The sequence below is a fragment of the Myxocyprinus asiaticus genome, chromosome 30, assembly GCF_019703515.2.
Source record: "Myxocyprinus asiaticus isolate MX2 ecotype Aquarium Trade chromosome 30, UBuf_Myxa_2, whole genome shotgun sequence".
Lineage (NCBI taxonomy): Eukaryota > Metazoa > Chordata > Actinopteri > Cypriniformes > Catostomidae > Myxocyprinus > Myxocyprinus asiaticus.
In genome coordinates, this window is record NC_059373.1 from 4,306,606 (window position 1) to 4,323,855 (window position 17,250).

General features: G+C 40.4%; 1 protein-coding gene across 6 annotated transcripts in view; it reads right to left on the reverse strand.

Moving 5' to 3' along the window:
* Positions 1-17,250, reverse strand: part of LOC127420851 (zinc finger protein 40-like) — an 88,637-nt gene that overhangs the window by 4,556 nt on the left and 66,831 nt on the right. For 4 of the 6 annotated variants that reach the window (XM_051663414.1, XM_051663416.1, XM_051663413.1 and 1 more), the window contains 6 exons: positions 17,145-17,198; positions 7,766-13,485; positions 7,500-7,627; positions 7,228-7,403; positions 3,497-3,598; positions 1,196-1,740 (listed from right to left, as the gene is read on the reverse strand). In XM_051663414.1, the coding sequence (XP_051519374.1) occupies positions 1,196-1,740; positions 3,497-3,598; positions 7,228-7,403; positions 7,500-7,627; positions 7,766-13,485; positions 17,145-17,198 (6,725 nt within the window). Of the gene's footprint in view, positions 1-1,039; positions 1,741-3,496; positions 3,599-7,227; positions 7,404-7,499; positions 7,628-7,765; positions 13,486-17,144; positions 17,199-17,250 lie in introns of all 6 variants that reach the window. The other 2 variants (XM_051663417.1, XM_051663418.1) reach the window with 1 other exon arrangement.

Genomic DNA, 17,250 nt, shown 5'->3' on the forward strand with positions numbered 1-17,250 from the left:
ATCACTGCAGTTTACTGCAACATTAATGAATAAAGATATAGTATATAAAAATTTTGGAGCAACATACAGTAAGCCATACTGCCATATAGGCACTGTTTTTCCAGGGATGTCCCTGCATTTTCCTGCAGGACAACGCCAAACCACATACTGCCTGGATTACAAGTGCATGGCTATGTAAAATTGAGAGTGGTGGTGCAAGATTTGCCTTGAGGCCTAAACTGTCTCCAGTTGAGAATGTGGGGTGCATCATGAAGCAAAAAAGCTTAATAAATGTTATTAGAAGAAATGATGACCTTCCACTGTGGTAGTGGTAAACACTCGACTGTCCCAACTTTTTTGGAGAGTGTTGCAATCATCTGATTTGAAATTAGTGTTTATTTTCAAAAAAACAACTAAATTCGAAAGGTAAAACATAAAATAATGATGTTGTTGTAGTGCTTTCATTATAGCACAGGTTTAATAGAATTTACAAATACCTTTTGGTTTTTTAAACATTTCCTATATTGTCCCAACATTTTAGGAACTGCGGTTTGTAATAGAAAACAGACTATTTTATTCAAAATGTGTAGGTGTGCATTGTATATCTATGCTAGGGGTAGCCAACCCTGCTCCAGGAGAGCTACCTTCCCGTAAAGTTCAGCTCTGACCCTGCACCAACACAACTGCGTGTAATTTTTAGGTAATCCTGAAGACCTTGATTAGCTAGTTCAGGTGTGTTTGATTAGGGTTGGATCTAAACTTTGCAGTAAGTTAGCTCTCCAGGAGCAGGGTTGGCTACCCCAGATCTATACTTATTAGAGTACGTTATTCTTCTCACATCACCTGTTTTGAAATCAATTGCAAGTCTAGTCTAGTCACTGTGCATGAGGAGCACTTTTTGTATGGCATGAGGAGTTGCTGCCTGTGTAGATTATTCCAATCCAAATTGGTCTCTTATGAAGCAAGATGCTGCCTATATAGGCTGTAAGGCAGCACACTAGGTTTTGGAACAGACCCCTAATGTTATGAAAGGAAGTCAGCAACTACCAATTTGATTCACCTTTTCATGCATTCAAAGCAGCTTTGCTGATGTGCCAGGCATGCGAGACTCAAGACATTGGAATGCATATGGGGTTGGGAACTGGTATGGGGTGAGGTGTAGTGGAGCAGGGATGCACGACGAGAAAGACAGTGACTGGGAGGACACGGGTCTCACCTGGCTGAGCTTGGCGCCCTTGCTTGGCACTGGGGGACTAGGGGGAACATCAAAGTCGGGGTAGTCAATGGACATCTGCCTGCAAGGTGACACCGGGCTCATCATGTGCACAGAGTCAGTGTCAGAGGCATGGGATTCTGAGGCAGGGACGGGGTGGGAAGTGAAAGGAGCGGGACTTGGGCTGGGGCTGGAACAGGAAGCAGAGATTGACATCTGTCTGACCAAAGAGATGGGGCTCGTCATAGCTACAAACTCACTGTCTGAGTTCTGGGAGTCGGAAGCAGTAGGCAGCTGATGTTGGGGACCAGGGGTAGGGTTCGGGCTGATAGACATCTGGGCCAGCAGAGAGCTGGGAGCCATGTCTGCCTGGTTAGCAGGAAGATGCTGTGGGCTTGCAGAAACGGAGGGTGTTGCAGAGAGGCCAGACTCTGCCTGGCTGTCCTCCTCATCTTCCTCCTCCCCGTCGTTGTCTTCGTCATCAGGGCCATCGGAATCATCACCATCTGAGTCTTGTCTGTCAGCACTTCCTGCTCTTCCTCGATCACCTATGGAAATAAAAAAGAACAATATGAGCAACAAGAACAATAAATTGACAATACGAGCTGTAAAAGTTACTGTATCTAACACTATATTATATATTTTGTACTGTGTTGACTCTTATACCCACTCAACACTTAGGAGCAGATTCACTAAGAATGAACTGCGGCCGGTAAAAGCTGCGTTTTTTTGCACGTGCGCTCTGCTCTGATTAGCGCCCGATTCACTAAAAAAATTATGCAGATCAGGCAACGATGTAAACACATCCACAAAATCGCTGCTGAGCGCAATTTGCACGTGCAATTCAAATCTTGCAAACCGATTCTGAGCGCAATATAGCGGAGGATGACGCAGACCACTGTATTTGACAAACCCTGCTGGGACTGTCCCGTACCACTTTGATCCAGACACCCGAATCATCTCTTAAACATGCAAAACGTGCGCTTGACGACACCGCGCATCTGGTTATATGCCAGGTTATAACGCTCTTCTCCATTATTTGATGATTATTTGATTATTTACTGCTGATATGATTGGTTGAAAATTTTCACAAAAGTCTTTTTTAATTAAAATTCATTTTACCGCCTACTTTCATTTGGCGGTAATAGCGCAATCTAAATCGTGCCAGGCAACTTTTGTAAATGAAGCACAATCTACAATGAGCCTAATTTGCATAGAAAGGAGGCATGTTTGCACCTTTAAATACTCGAGACGCAGTGCAATTTCAGTGCTGATTGCGCCTGCTAAAACAGATTGCGGGTGGTTAGTGAATAAGACGCAGGTTTTTGCACTGAAATACTACGCGCAAAAGTGGCGCAACTGTTTAGTGAATCTGCCCCTTAGTACTGTGATACCACTTAGTAAATGCTCCCCTTAACTTTCTTTTTAAAGAACTATGACACAAACTTAGTCACCATTTACTTTAATTGTATGTTTTTCTATAATTTGAAAGTTAATGGTTTCTGAGGTCAACATTTTGCTGAAAATCTATTTTTGTGTTCCATGGAAGAAAGAAAATCATAGGGGTTTGGAACAGAATGGAGGTTATGTAAATCACTTTTGTGTAAATTCATTTTCATCTGTGGGTGAACTATCGATTTAAGATGACAGATCCTATACTTAATGTTTAATAAAATAACACCAAGTTGATACAATTTAAAATCAATGTTTGTATTTTATACAGCATGATCCTTCCTGGGTTATAGCATTTGCATCTCCTGTATAGCAAAAAAAGAGATGAACACTCTGATTAGAAATGTCCCTCACATTATATAAGGGAGGACATTAACACCACAAGTGCAGTCTGCGCTTGACAGCTTGTGTGGAACTGTGAGAGGAAAACAAATATGCTCAAATATGCTCTCAATAACTGAGACCAGCGAAAGCTCACAGCTTCTCTCTTTCTTGCTAAAATTAGATGCAGCAATTTTCTCGCAGTAAACACTGTGTATACCGCCCACATGCGGCAAGAGTTAACAAGAAAAAAACACTGCATTTAGAAATTCTAATTAGACCGTGGCTTTGCCATTGATCATAGTTGCAATAGAACACAGCCAGGGACAATGCACATTTAACAGACAATGCTATTATTAGTAAACCTATTAATGAGCATGCTGATTCTGTTGTTAAAAACCACAGTCTATTGGTATATTTCCTTTTTTCAATTGTTTGGTAAATTGTGGGCCCTCTTTGACTGGGTTCCCCTATTTGATGTTGCCATCAAGACTAATGTTTTTGAAAACATGCATCATGAGAGACTTCTACCTGATTCTTCTGTATCATGGTCTTCAATGATGCCAACAGCAACTCCCATCTCCATACACTTTTTGCTGTGGGCTTTGGACTTCATGTGCTTGGTAAGGTTCCCTGTGTGGATGAGGGGCAAGAAAAAGGTTACCTAGGTGGGAGGCGGATGCAGTGCATGGGAGTGGTTTACATAAGCCTGACATGTTCTCGGGCACTAGCTCTATGTAATGGGTGAGCAACTGATAGAGAAGTTCTTAAAGGAACGTGGGCTGGTCTGACACTGCGTGCTGTTCTACATTGCAGCGTGGGAAGTTCAACTGTGATGAATCACATTGGATTTTTTCAAGAGAACAGGCACAGTCTTCAAAAAAAGCAGGTAAGAAAAACTGTTTGTACAGAAATAATCCTCATGGATGGTTGGATAATGATCTAAATTACCTAACTGTTTTAAAATCCTGACACATTTAATTCTGAAAATTTGCTTTTTGTACATACAGTATACAAAAACATTTGTAAGTTTAGTCTTACACCTGATTTACCGAACCAAAGCAATGCGTCACAACAACTTTCCCATCAAACAACGCATGTGCTTTTCCACGGCAGCATTTCTGCTGTAGAAACTGCTGCACTATCACAGAAAATAAAGTTATAAAATGATTATAAAGGGTGAGTATTACAAACTTGATCATCATGAAGTCTTATTTACATGATGCTGGTGTAATCTAATGCAGTCTTGTAGAATTATTTCATGTAGTGATAGCCAACATAACAAGCTCTGCTCATTTCATACATCATTTAGTTGAAGTGGGAGGACGAAGAGCCTTTGAATGTTGTGTTGCACAACATAGGACAGTTTGAATCAATCACTCTTAATAATATAGCTTAAAATATTGCCAGAAATAATTAATTATGCACAACCACCGAATAGAGATATATCTTTGTTCAAACACCAGACAAAACTTTTACGTGTTGAGGACTTCTCGCACAAAAAGCATGCACTTCCAAGAATATGTTAACTCAGTATCTGCATCAACTGAGGTCAGTTGCATTCCAATCTTTTTCTTTTAATTCTTATAAAAAGTAAGTTGAGGGTAAAAGAGCACTTTGTTTCTGCACAATCAGTCTTGTGTCATCCATCGTCAACACAAGTCTGTGATAAGTTCTGAATTTACCGACCACACGAGAAGTCACGTGCATTTGTTTACCTGTTAGTACTCACTGTGGGTATTGCGGTTAACCCTTTAAACTTGCTCTCTATAAAATAGTATATAATAGGTAGTTTTATTTTTTGTTGTTGTTTAAGCCTATAATATGTAGTATACTGTAGTTTTAGATGATAAAACTGTATGCTTGCTTAAGCTATATAATTAAACTAATTTTGTTTTTGTGTCATTTCTTTATTATTTTATTTTGTTTTCCTACTGTAATTAATACAAAAACACACTAAACTACAAATATACAGGTGCATCTCAATAAATTAGAATGTCGTGGAAAAGTTCATTTATTTCAGTAATTTAACTCAAATTGTGAAACTTGTGTATTAAATAAATTCAATGCACACAGACTGAAGTAGTTTAAATCTTTGGTTCTTTTAATTGTGATGATTTTGGCTCACATTTAACAAAAACCCACCAATTCACTATCTCAAAAAATTAGAATACATCATAAGACCAATAAAAAAAACATTTTTAGTGAATTGTTGGCCTTCTGGAAAGTATGTTCATTTACTGTATATGTACTCAATACTTGGTAGGGGCTCCTTTTGCTTTAATTACTGCCTCAATTCGGCATGGCATGGAGGTGATCAGTTTGTGGCACTGCTGAGGTGGTATGGAAGCCCAGGTTTCTTTGACAGTGGCCTTCAGCTCATCTGCATTTTTTGGTCTCTCGTTTCTCATTTTCCTCTTGACAATACCCCACAGATTCTCTATGGGGTTCAGGTCTGGTGAGTTTGCTGGCCAGTCAAGCACACCAACACCATGGTCATTTAACCAACTTTTGGTGCTTTTGGCAGTGTGGGCAGGTGCCAAATCCTGCTGGAAAATGAAATCAGCATCTTTAAAAAGCTGGTCAGCAGAAGGAAGCATGAAGTGCTCCAAAATTTCTTGGTAAACGGGTGCAGTGACTTTGGTTTTCAAAAAACACAATGGACCAACACCAGCAGATGACATTGCACCCCAAATCATCACAGACTGTGGAAACTTAACAGTGGACTTCAAGCAACTTGGGCTATGAGCTTCTCCACCCTTCCTCCAGACTCTAGGACCTTGGTTTCCAAATGAAATACAAAACTTGCTCTCATCTGAAAAGAGGATTTTGGACCACTGGGCAACAGTCCAGTTCTTCTCCTTAGCCCAGGTAAGACGCCTCTGACGTTGTCTGTGGTTCAGGAGTGGCTTAACAAGAGGAACATGACAACTGTAGCCAAATTCCTTGACACGTCTGTGTGTGGTGGCTCTTGATGCCTTGACCCCAGCCTCAGTCCATTCCTTGTGAAGTTCACCCAAATTCTTGAATCGATTTTGCTTGACAATCATAAGGCTGCGGTTCTCTTGGTTGGTTGTGCATCTTTTTCTTCCACAATTATCCTTCCACTCAACTTTCTGTTAACATGCTTGGATACAGCACTCTGTGAACAGCCAGCTTCTTTGGCAATGAATGTTTGTGGCTTACCCTCCTTGTGAAGGGTGTCAATGATTGTCTTCTGGACAACTGTCAGATCAGCAGTCTTCCCCATGATTGTGTAGCCTAGTGAACCAAACTGAGAGACCATTTTGAAGGCTCAGGAAACCTTTGCAGGTGTTTTGAGTTGATTAGCTGATTGGCATGTCACCATATTCTAATTTTTTGAGATAGTGAATTGGTGGGTTTTTGTTAAATGTGAGCCAAAAGCATCACAATTAAAAGAACCAAAGACTTAAACTACTTCAGTCTGTGTGCATTGAATTTATTTAATACACGAGTTTCACAATTTGAGTTGAATTACTGAAATAAATGAACTTTTCCACGACATTCTAATTTATTGAGATGCACCTGTATGCTTATTCTGTGCAATATCTACTTTTTTATGTCAACTCATCTTCATGATGTCCATCAATAGTCCACTGTCATTTTAATTAAGCATGAGCAGTGCAGCAAAGACAGACTCTGCTGCGAAACTCCCGCTGCACCGCTGCTTCTGCTTCCAAAGTAAATACAGTAATTCATTTGCATGATTGCCAAAAAGATTACGCTCTGCTTCTGCCCTGCTTCAGCATGCTGTGTAAAACAGGCATTACCTTTGTGATTGTTTGAGTATTTATGATGGTAGATATGAAGAAAACTTTAGTTTACTATACTTTTAATCATAAATTATAGTAAATTATAAGTTATGTTTCTTTCAGTCTTCATTCACTTTCATTGCATCTTTTTTTCCATTCAATGAAAGTGAATGGTTACTGAGGTTAACATCTTGCCTAAAATCTCCTATATTCCATGGAGGATAGGAAGTCATATGAGTTTGGAACATGAGGGTGAGTAAATGATAAAAGAGATTTCATTTTTGATTGAACTTTTCTTTATGTTGTTATTTATGGATTAAGACAAAGTTTGTATTTTAGAATCTTTTTGAACCTCAAAACGCAGTTCCTCAGTTGTAAAAGTCAATGAGAGAATAGAATTTTAATAACTAAAGATCTACCAAGTAAGGAAGTAAATCAAAACATCACAGCTGCTGATTTTCAAACCAGTGTTCTGGGGACTGAACCCACCTTTAGTCTTGAAGGAGAAATTGCAGTGTGTACAGTGAAACGGACGGATGTCAGAGTGGGTACGAATGTGTTTTCGCAGCATGCTAGGTTTCTTGCAGCGAATTCCACACTCCTCACAGATGTATTTTCCTCTTCCACGCCCACGAACGTACACATACTCCTCATTTGATTTATAACTGAAAATATACCACAAACAGCACATCAAAACACAATGTTCTGTTAAATATTTGAGAAATGGGGGCTAGAAAAGATTAGTGTTAAGAATTACAAACCCTCCATCAAAGATCTTCACACGGTGGGGTTCCGATTTCGAAGACTCTCTGTCTGACTCATTAACTGGAGTCTCTGGTTTCAGTTTGCCACTATTCTCAGTTGGCACAGATCTTTGCTGGATCAAAACCTGAAAACAATTAAAAATACATAAATACTCCTTAAAACCAATGCATTTAAAAAGGTTATAACTTCCCTTTTCCGGTTGGTATGAGTAAAATGGTTGCTAACTGTTAAAGCAGCATCAACCAAGTGAAAAAGCACTTACTTTTGGCAAGATGTCCTTCAACTTTCCAGAGTAGGTCAAGATGTCAGATTTCAAAGTTGTTGTTTTGGCTTGGGTGTAGTGTATTTTCTTGGATGTCTGTTTGGAGTCAAACAAGGACATCACCACTTTGGTGGGAAGGCCCAGTGGATTGGGATTGTTGGGGTTTACCACCCAGGCAGAGTAAGCAGAGATCCTCTGGTCTGTCTGCTGAATGTGGAGGGATTTCCTCTTCATGAGAAAACACCAGGTAAAGGAAGTAGCTGTTTTAAGACTGGGGAAAGACAGCCGATGACTGTCTCTTGTGTTGACAACGGACACAGAAGAAGCTAACTTTACTTGTCCCTGAAACATTGGAGGCCTAAGAGGAGATTTGGATGGAGACCAACGATGTCCCTCTGGTTTCTCTTGTGGCTTCAGAGATGAATTCTCTGGTATGGTGTAGCTTTGATGTCCAGGTGAAGAACGTGTGGTAAAACCTTGAACAGACTGTACTGTTGTAATAGGCGTTCGGCTCTCCATCTCCTGTTCGTTGATCTCAGGTGTTGCTGTTTGAGGGACTTGTGTTTGGGTGTCTTTTTCTGCTTGTGAGGTCTCTGGTAATTGTTCTGGGGCATCTGTCTCAATTGGGCTGTCCACCAGCTCTGTCGTGCAGACCTGTCTGACCAGCATTAATTTCCTTTGCCTGGTAATTTCTGACATCTTTGAGTTCAAGTAATTTAGAGATCTACCATCAGTGAGACATGCAGCACCATGCTCATCTTTAGCCCGTTTCTGTGTCTTTTCCATTGCAATGTCCAGGCTGTTGGCAGGGGAGAGCATCCGCTTGCTTGAGGCAGTGGCCTCTTGTGGGCATAGATTTATGGAAGCTAGTTTTTGAGGGCAATGAAGTGAAACAAGGGATAGTATGCTCTGCTCAGTGGTTTGGTTTTGGTCAGTGGTTTTGATGTTGTTCCTCTGGATGGCAAATGATCCAGGTTGTCTGTGAGTTTGGATGTCTGGTTCAATCTTTGAATCATTGTTCACAACATGCACTATGGGGAAGCTGACCTTAGAAGCCACAGAAGCAGGTGCTAATGTGTGCTCATGGGTGATAAGTATCTGTGGTACAGGTGTAGAAACTGGTGTAATTTGAGAGGCTGTATTACCTTGTGCACCAACAGGCAGTACAACTGGGGGCTTATTGGTTACAGCCTGATAACCAGGTTGTGCTACATATACGTTTTGCATGCAATCATTTGACTGTGAGGCCTTAATTTCATTAGTGATTGGTATTGTAATCACAGGCAAAGTAATCTGTGTGACTTGCACATCTGCTAAAGAATATGGTTGGCCTGTTTTGAGTACTGGGCAATGCAGCTGGTATTTAGGTACAAAGATTTTCTTATTTTTCTCATCAGAGGTCCTCTTAATGTCTGTCTGACCAGCCACCATTTGGACCAGAGGTTGCACCTGGCATGCCACAACCCTTGAATTCTGATGCCATGGATGTGGAAGGCCATGAACTTGGGGTTGTTGGGATTGGCTTCCAAGGTTGATGCTTTGAACCATTTGCTCATTTTTATGTAGTGAGGCCTCTCCAGAATGCAGGACAAAGGACTGAACAAGTGAAGATGTATTCACATTTGTTGTTCTAGGTTGGGACCCAAAAAATTTATTGATGAAGGGGCCTCTTTGGATAGAGACAGTCTGTTTCGCTGCAAGTTGAGGGTCTGGTGCAATCTTCAAGGACATTTGGCGTACCAAAGGCCCTCTTCTTCTTTCAATAAGAGGCACCTGGGTAGTTGGAGGACAGTGTGTAGTTTTTGGCATGGCGGTCTGCATTGGTGATAGAGGCCTACTGGGTGACATGGTGCTGCAGTCAAAGGATTTGCTACGGTAGTCACAAGAAATTTCCACTGATGGCTGAGTGCAGCTGATCTGCTCGGAGGTAGCTCGTCTCATCATGCCTGGCACTCCAAGAGTGTTGTTTGCTACAGGAAGTCCTTGAGCCTCTGGTGGCTTCCCAACACTATCTGCCCTGGATGGACTATCAGATCTTGGTGGATCATCTCTGTCAAAAGAAGCTGAAATACTAGAGCACCTTGACAAGCTACTTTCTCTACTGAGGCTACGAGAGAGACTTGATTCAAAGCTAGATTCACCAGAGGAGTGTTCCATTTGAGCAAGTCTTATGCGCTTCTTCTTAGGGGGCAGTTTCTCAGTTGGTAGTTTTGACAAGCTCTCACTCCTCTGTGGCCAGTTGAAGGTTTCCACAGGTTTCTCTGTTGATTCTACAACTTGACTTTCATGATCTCTGTCGGGTTCCTCTGTTACCAAGATTTCAGGGACTTGAATGTTGTTCTGACGCACAAGTCGGGATTGCTGCGCAGGTGTGCAACTATCACTAGCAATGGCAAATGTTTGCTTACCATGATGCTCCACTTCTTGGCTAGCACACTTGGGTGTTGACATTCTATTATGGTAACTTTGTGAAGATGAACTCACTTCAGCCTCTGTGTGACCTTTTGCAGAGCATTTTACTTCCTTTTCCCCAGGATCTACTGGAGAAGATCTGTCTATAGACTCAGAAGTTTCAAAAGAATTTGGTCGGCTGAGGGAGTTGGTATGTCGAATGACTGAAGTTCCACTTCCTTGTCTCTGGAGGTCTTCTCGTTCTTTATTTGGTGTGTTGATCTGAGTCTCTCGTATTGGAGATAGTCTTGACTCTTGTGGTTCAGCAACTCTTCCAATTATTTGTATTTGACCTATAATAGCAGAGTTACTTATTGACTGGGCATGATGTGTATAAGGTCGTCCTAACGAACTTGTGGATATTTGGCAGGAGTCAAAACTTCTTGAACATGGAGGAGTGGTCTCAGTTGGAGATTGGTCATCATCGTCTCCAACACTTTTAATTTTCCTTCTTTTTCTCACCATCACTGGTTGCTCTACAATGCCTGTAATTACAGCATTTCTGTTCAAAAGTGGCTGCTGAATGCCACGCCCAAACACTTCTGGCTCAATCTCTCTGGCATGCATAGGCTTGTTCTTTGGACCATGCAGTTCAGAACAATAAAACTTCTTGTGATTTTCAAAGTTTTCCAGTTTTCTGTAGCGGTTGCGGCAGGTCTCACATTCGTACATTGTCCCCTTGCTTTGTTGGGGTTTTCGGTTTCTTTCAGTTGCGTGCTCAAAGGACTTACTTCGTAGCTCATGTGTAATACTTGGTCCATGATGGCTCTCATCCATGGAATTAACAGAAATAAGAATGTGACCATCATTTGTCGATAAATCCTCAACTGCTATCTGCCTGACTAATGTACGAGGATGTACAGCAGGACTGGGAGTAGAAGGAGCTGAAGAAAACACATCATCATTCAGTGAGCTAATCTTGTCATCAAATGAATGACAAATTCTTAGTGGGTGGGGCTGAGGTGTTATATTGGGGAAGAGAGCTGACTGGCCAGCTGTTGTAGGCATGGAATTACTTCTCGTAATGGGTAAACAGTCCATGGCTGGATACTGAGGTGGAACAGAAAGGAGAAATACTGCCTTGGATTTGTCTGTAGGTGTGAAAGGAGATTTTGGTATGTCTGAGTTGGAACTAGATCTTCTAACTGGTGGTTTTAGATCAAACTGAAAAGAGTCTTTGAATATGTAAGATTTAGGGGAATCAATGCTACCCCTACGAGAAAGGGAAGTCCGTCTGGGTTTGACACTGTCGAGTTGCTTGTCATCTACAACAGCCTCGTTATCTGAGATCAGCTTTGAGATACGCTCCTCAAGAGACAAAGCTTTGGCTTCCAATGGAGGACACATTTGTCCTGGGGAAACTCGAGGCTTCTCAATAGGTGCTACATGCATGACAGTTGCCATGACTGGGGAAGGAGGAACTTGTGGAGTTTTTGTAATGTCTGTTTCTGATGGTGGGGTTATCTTAACAAAAGGACTTGGGGGACTCATAGCTTGATCAGCACTCTCAGAACGTGAAAAGTAGCCAGAGTCAGTGCTTCCAAGACTCCGGGGACTTAGAAGACACTTGCCTTGTGGTTGTTGAGAGTAATCAGTTGCTTGTTGTCTCTGCAGCTGGGCATGGCTGCCTCCAAGAGGTAATTTACAATGCTGATCTTCATCCTCACTTACTGAGTCCTGAAGGGGACTTGTGCAATCTATTTCTTTCAGTGAGGATAGAACCATTACATTGGACCTTAAGTTTGCTGGCTGGAAATCCCTTTGCCTCTGGGCTGTGGCATGTTCAGGTGCAGAATCTATCACTCTCGGGCTGTCTGCCCTCAACGGCGAAACATTCACAGGGTGGACAACCACTTTAGGGAGAGCAGCAGTGACTTTTGGCTCATATCCCCTCTGAGTGGCAAATGGTTTCAGAGTTTCAAACACCACCGAATGCTCAGGCTCTCCTTGGCTGCCTGGTACTATGCCTGCACTCTGCAAACTGCTCTCAGATAAAGCTGTTAGGCTGCTCTGTGAAGAATCTGGGTCAGCTGCACTTTCCTCATAACTGTCCACACTGTCCTCTGCGTCAGAATGTGTGGCAAGGCCTTTGTCAGACTCTTGAGAGAAGGATCCACTTCCAGAGTCTTTTACAAGACCTAATTTGATGGCATGTGCGTGAGATTTCTTATGTTTGTATAGATTACTCTTTGTCTTAAATGAAAAGCCACATGTCACACATGGGTATGGTCTCTCTCCTGTGTGGGACCGTATGTGTTTTAGAAGCACACTTGGCTTGGCACAAGCTCTTTTGCAGTATTCACAGACATATTTGCCTTGCTTTTTCAGTTTCTGCTCTTTAGCTGAGATATCAGGTACCTGACTCGTGCCAAAGTTTAAAGTTGTCATCTGAACAGGGCTGAAACCTGGTGTGACAGGGACTTGGATCGAATTGGGGACTGTGGCTGACAGAGACTGGCATGTCTGTACAACAGGGGGTTGGCTCTGAGGTAAAACAGTAGAAACTGAAGGAACAGGTGCATGGTTCAAGGTAAATGAAGGACCCACACTGTAGCTTTTCTGGAATCCTAGTTTTTCCTGCTGATGATTTCCTGACATGTTAACATACTGCTGTGTTGTGCATTGCCCTGTTGATGCAACGCTGCAGTAGAACTGTTGTTTGGCTGTGCTGAATGGTGGCACAAATGCAGGTTTTGAACAGACATTATAATTAACAGCAGGCATAGCCACAGCGTAGTCGGAATAAGTGACAGGAATGGAAACTGATTTTCCAAGATGTCCTATTGGACTACTGTTCTTCCTTTCTGTCAGTGTGTTGAAATCTGGCTCCATAGCCTTGAGCAGTACCTCAAGAGGAGCACTTGTGTGAGAGGGAGATGAGTCTTTGCTGCTTTTGTCACACCAGCTTTCTTTCAGAGCAGGTCCTTCAACACAAGGTTGCTCTGCAGCAGTTTTGTGGCTAAGAGCCTGCAGCACTGAGATGGGTGAATCCTTGTGCTCCACTTTTACTTCTCTAGATACTGATGCCTCCTGTGGGACATCTTCAGCATCTTGAGGTTCAGGCAGACCATGTGATGGACTGCTGGAGAAAGAAGAAGAGGGTGTGGCTTTCTTGGTTGAAGAGATGTTCGGTGAAATAGGTTTCTTGGTTTGTGATTGCTTCTTGATGGGAGATTTGGGTATTTTCTTTAGTTGGTTTTGTGCCACAATTTTTTTCCTTTTCAGTCCTTTGATGCCTTCGGAATGTCTGCCTGTACTTTCATTGAGCTCTGTAGGAAAAAGTGAAAGATTTTAATGAACAATCCAAACTACATTCAAGCTTAGTATTTCCAGTACATCTGTTACCTTTTGAGATATTTTCTGATAATAAAATTAATTATATTGTGCTTATATAAAGAGACTACATTTAATGACCTACCATAAGGTTACTGGCATATAATCAACCAAAACATATTTATAAAGCATCAAACAATCATTCAAGGTTAAATAATGGCAACTTTCAAATAAAATTTTATAATAATTAAATAACCTCTATCCTTAATAACATTACTTTTATAATTGTTATTATAACCAAAATATGAAATGCAACAACTGACAATTTGGCTTCTTATTAATTAATAATTGACATATTATTGCTATTATTTATTAATGTTTTATTTTTCACTCTTTTGAAAGTTTAGTGCACAATAAGATACAATTTAGACCTCACATCAGTCAAAAAGGCACAGAAAAATTGCTTCAAAACTAAAACTAAACTAATCTGTATTACTGTGCCCGACTACAAAAGAATCAATTCCTTAACTGAATGCAGGTTATGTTTATGTAATCCTTCAATCCACAAATTAACATACATTTTTCTGACATATATTTCAAACAAGCAACCGTGTCTATTTTTCTGCCTTTGTTTTCACTTCTTTCTAAGCAGAATACTATTCATCATACAAAGTTTGTGAGCAAAACCCATCAAACCAATCAACCAGAATCAAACATAAATTACACCTTCCACAACAACCTCATCATCGTCATACACCACATTTAACAACTACAAACTACCCAAAAATACATTCTGACAGATCAACAGCAGCAAAAAATAAATAAATAAAATAAATGCTAATATTAGACCAAGCAAAACCTACCTATACAACACTGTTTGATGCATTTAAACGTGGACAAAATGCTCCATTTTGGAATGAAATTATCTTCCTTTTAGCAAAACCAGTTAATCTGTAAACTGTACCAATGCTTTTGACAGCCAGCACATAAATGAGACTGTTTTGGAATCTAGAAGATCTCCCGAGCTGCTACTGTGGCCCACGCATCATTATAACCACTCTCTGTTTCTCAACCCTCTGTCATCATCTCTCCCTCTCTTTCTTCAAGCCCTCCCTTTCTATTTCTTCCTACATCTCATTCACCACTGCAACTGTTAGTTAGGATGAGCCTTACCTTGTTCTGTTCTGCTACAATCTCACAATTCATTGGCAGGAAAAATGGTACGTGTTGATGTTTACATGGATGAATGAGCTTGTGGTATTTAATTAATTGAATAGTTCACCCAAAAATGTTTCCATCGTGTTGTTTTTTCCATAGAACACAAAAGTAGAGTTTTCTGAAGAACCTTTATGGAGCTCATTCAATACAATGACAGTTCATAATGACCATGCCTGTCAAGCTCTAAAGAGGGCAAAAAGAACTAAAAAAGTAGTCCATACAAATCATGCTCTAATTTACAAGTCTTTCAAAGCCATACAATAGCTTTGTGTGAGGAACAGACCACAATATAAGTTGTTATATTGTTATTCACTGATAATTATCGCATCCAGATTCAAAAATGCTGCATCAACAAACATTATCATATGGCTTGGAATATAACACGTATGGTCATATGGACTACTTTTATTAAACTCTCATTGTGTTTTTGTCCTTTTTAGAGGTTGTTGTTGTATGAAAACATTTTACAAAAATGTCCACTTTTATGTTCTTTGGAAAAATAAAAGCATACAGCTTTGGAACATGCAAATGAGTAAATAACAACATCGTTTTCATTTTAACTGTGCCTTTAAATCCATCCCTTATTAAAAGTGGTCCACATACTCAATATATGAGGGCAATAATACCTGAACACCGAAGTCAACATCTGGCAGAAATCAAATCGCTCAATATAGCGGTGGAAATGGGGTGGACAAAACTGCAACTTGTTCACAAAGATGGGCAAAGTTGACCACATTTGCTGTGTTTGGACTCTCTTTGGTCTTAAAGTTACACTGAAGGTTCTTTGTGTGTCTCATGCCAAATGGTTACAAAACATGTAACCAAGCCCAAACATCTGTGGCAACCCTGCATTTATTAGGGCTTCCCTTCCTTGCTTGGCACTGGTTGCTGGAGAGAAGTAGTTAGCAAAAGATCAACACAGTCATCATTTCCTGGATGCCAAAGGAATTCCCCAGAAAGAAAAAGACTTCAATTTAACTTTATATTTGTATTTTGTAACTTAAATACTGTTATTAACAGACAAACTTCCTTAAAAGATTCTAGAGAAATTAGAAAGAGGATATGAGGACATCCGAGCTCTGAGCTAATTAACTGCCTTTAACGGATTCAGGGATTAAGATGAACATGACAGGTGACATCACTGCCTGTTATATAGAGAAGGGGTTGATGTATTCTTAGATAAGTTATATTCTGGTGCCACAGTAGCTCTTCATGAACACAGTGAAAATTCAGGTCAAAACTGAACACATGGTTGGCTTCAATGGATTATTAACATTTAGTACAAGGTGATAATACCATAGTGATATATTTGGTTAATTAATTTCCATCTCCAAGAACTTGTATTTTAATCAACTACAAGTTTTTAGGTAAAAATCTAGGACAAATATATTTTGTGTAATGACTGGTCACCATTTCTCTGATGTTTTCCACTCTTAAATCACAGTTTTGCATTCTCTAGTTCACCCTGCTGTGCTACAAATGCATTTTTATAAGCTCAGGTATTCCATTTAGTCAATTAAGCTGAGGTCATAAAATCTGCATGCATAGTAATTATAAAAGAATGAGAAATAGTGTTCAAAATAGTTTCAGATGGAGTATAGCATGTCACATCACAGGACCCAAAAGTATTTCATGTCAGCAACTACCCAAACACCATGGTGCTGAATTATTACCTCATTACATATATTTACATTGTACTCCTAGGTACTTCAAAGAATTTCATGGTATTATCATAGTACATTGTCCCAAAAATCATGTCATTACCATGGTACCTTGTCCATTTAGCACTCAAATAAACCAAGACTACAACAGCTAATTCACTTTTTGCCTTTACATAATCTAACACTGAACCTTTTCTTTTTTCCAGTGTATTATGCAACATCTGTGCTATTTTTCCATGAATGCTGGTTAAACATGGAACATGGCTTTTAAATGAATGTGCCTGTGTTTTTGCGGTTAAACTCAAGACTTGTCAGCTGCTGAGGTATACAGTGTGGCAAGTTTAATTACATAGTAGAAGCTCAGTAGTGCTGTCCTTGTTTGCAGTGGCCACAGGTTAAAGGTGGCAGAGGTGCCAGAACCTCCAGGAGTTGCAAGGACACCAACATATCTTCTGAAATACCATGAGGGTGAGTAAATGACAACAGAATTTTTATATTTGGGCAAACTATTCCTAGTTGAGCAGTTCAGGTGAGTGACTTTACTCATTAAAACACCCAGACTGCCTCGTTCATTCCAACCACGCTGAATCCCAAAACAAAATAAAAGCAATTCACCATTAAAGCCACAGATGTGCTCGTACCTTTCAGAGCAAGAGAGAGAAATTAGCTCAGGTACTGCATGTTCTGGTACAGAGACGGAGAAGGAGGGAGACACTTCCTGTTGAGCATTTGAAAAAAACAGTGGTAGAAGCTTTATTTTAAATGATGAATCATACCTTTATGTGCAGTTTTGGGGTCTTTGAGTTCCTTCTGTGCCTCCTCTATTTTGTCTGAAACAGAGAGAGAGTTTCATTTAGACACAAGATAATCCAAAATTAATAA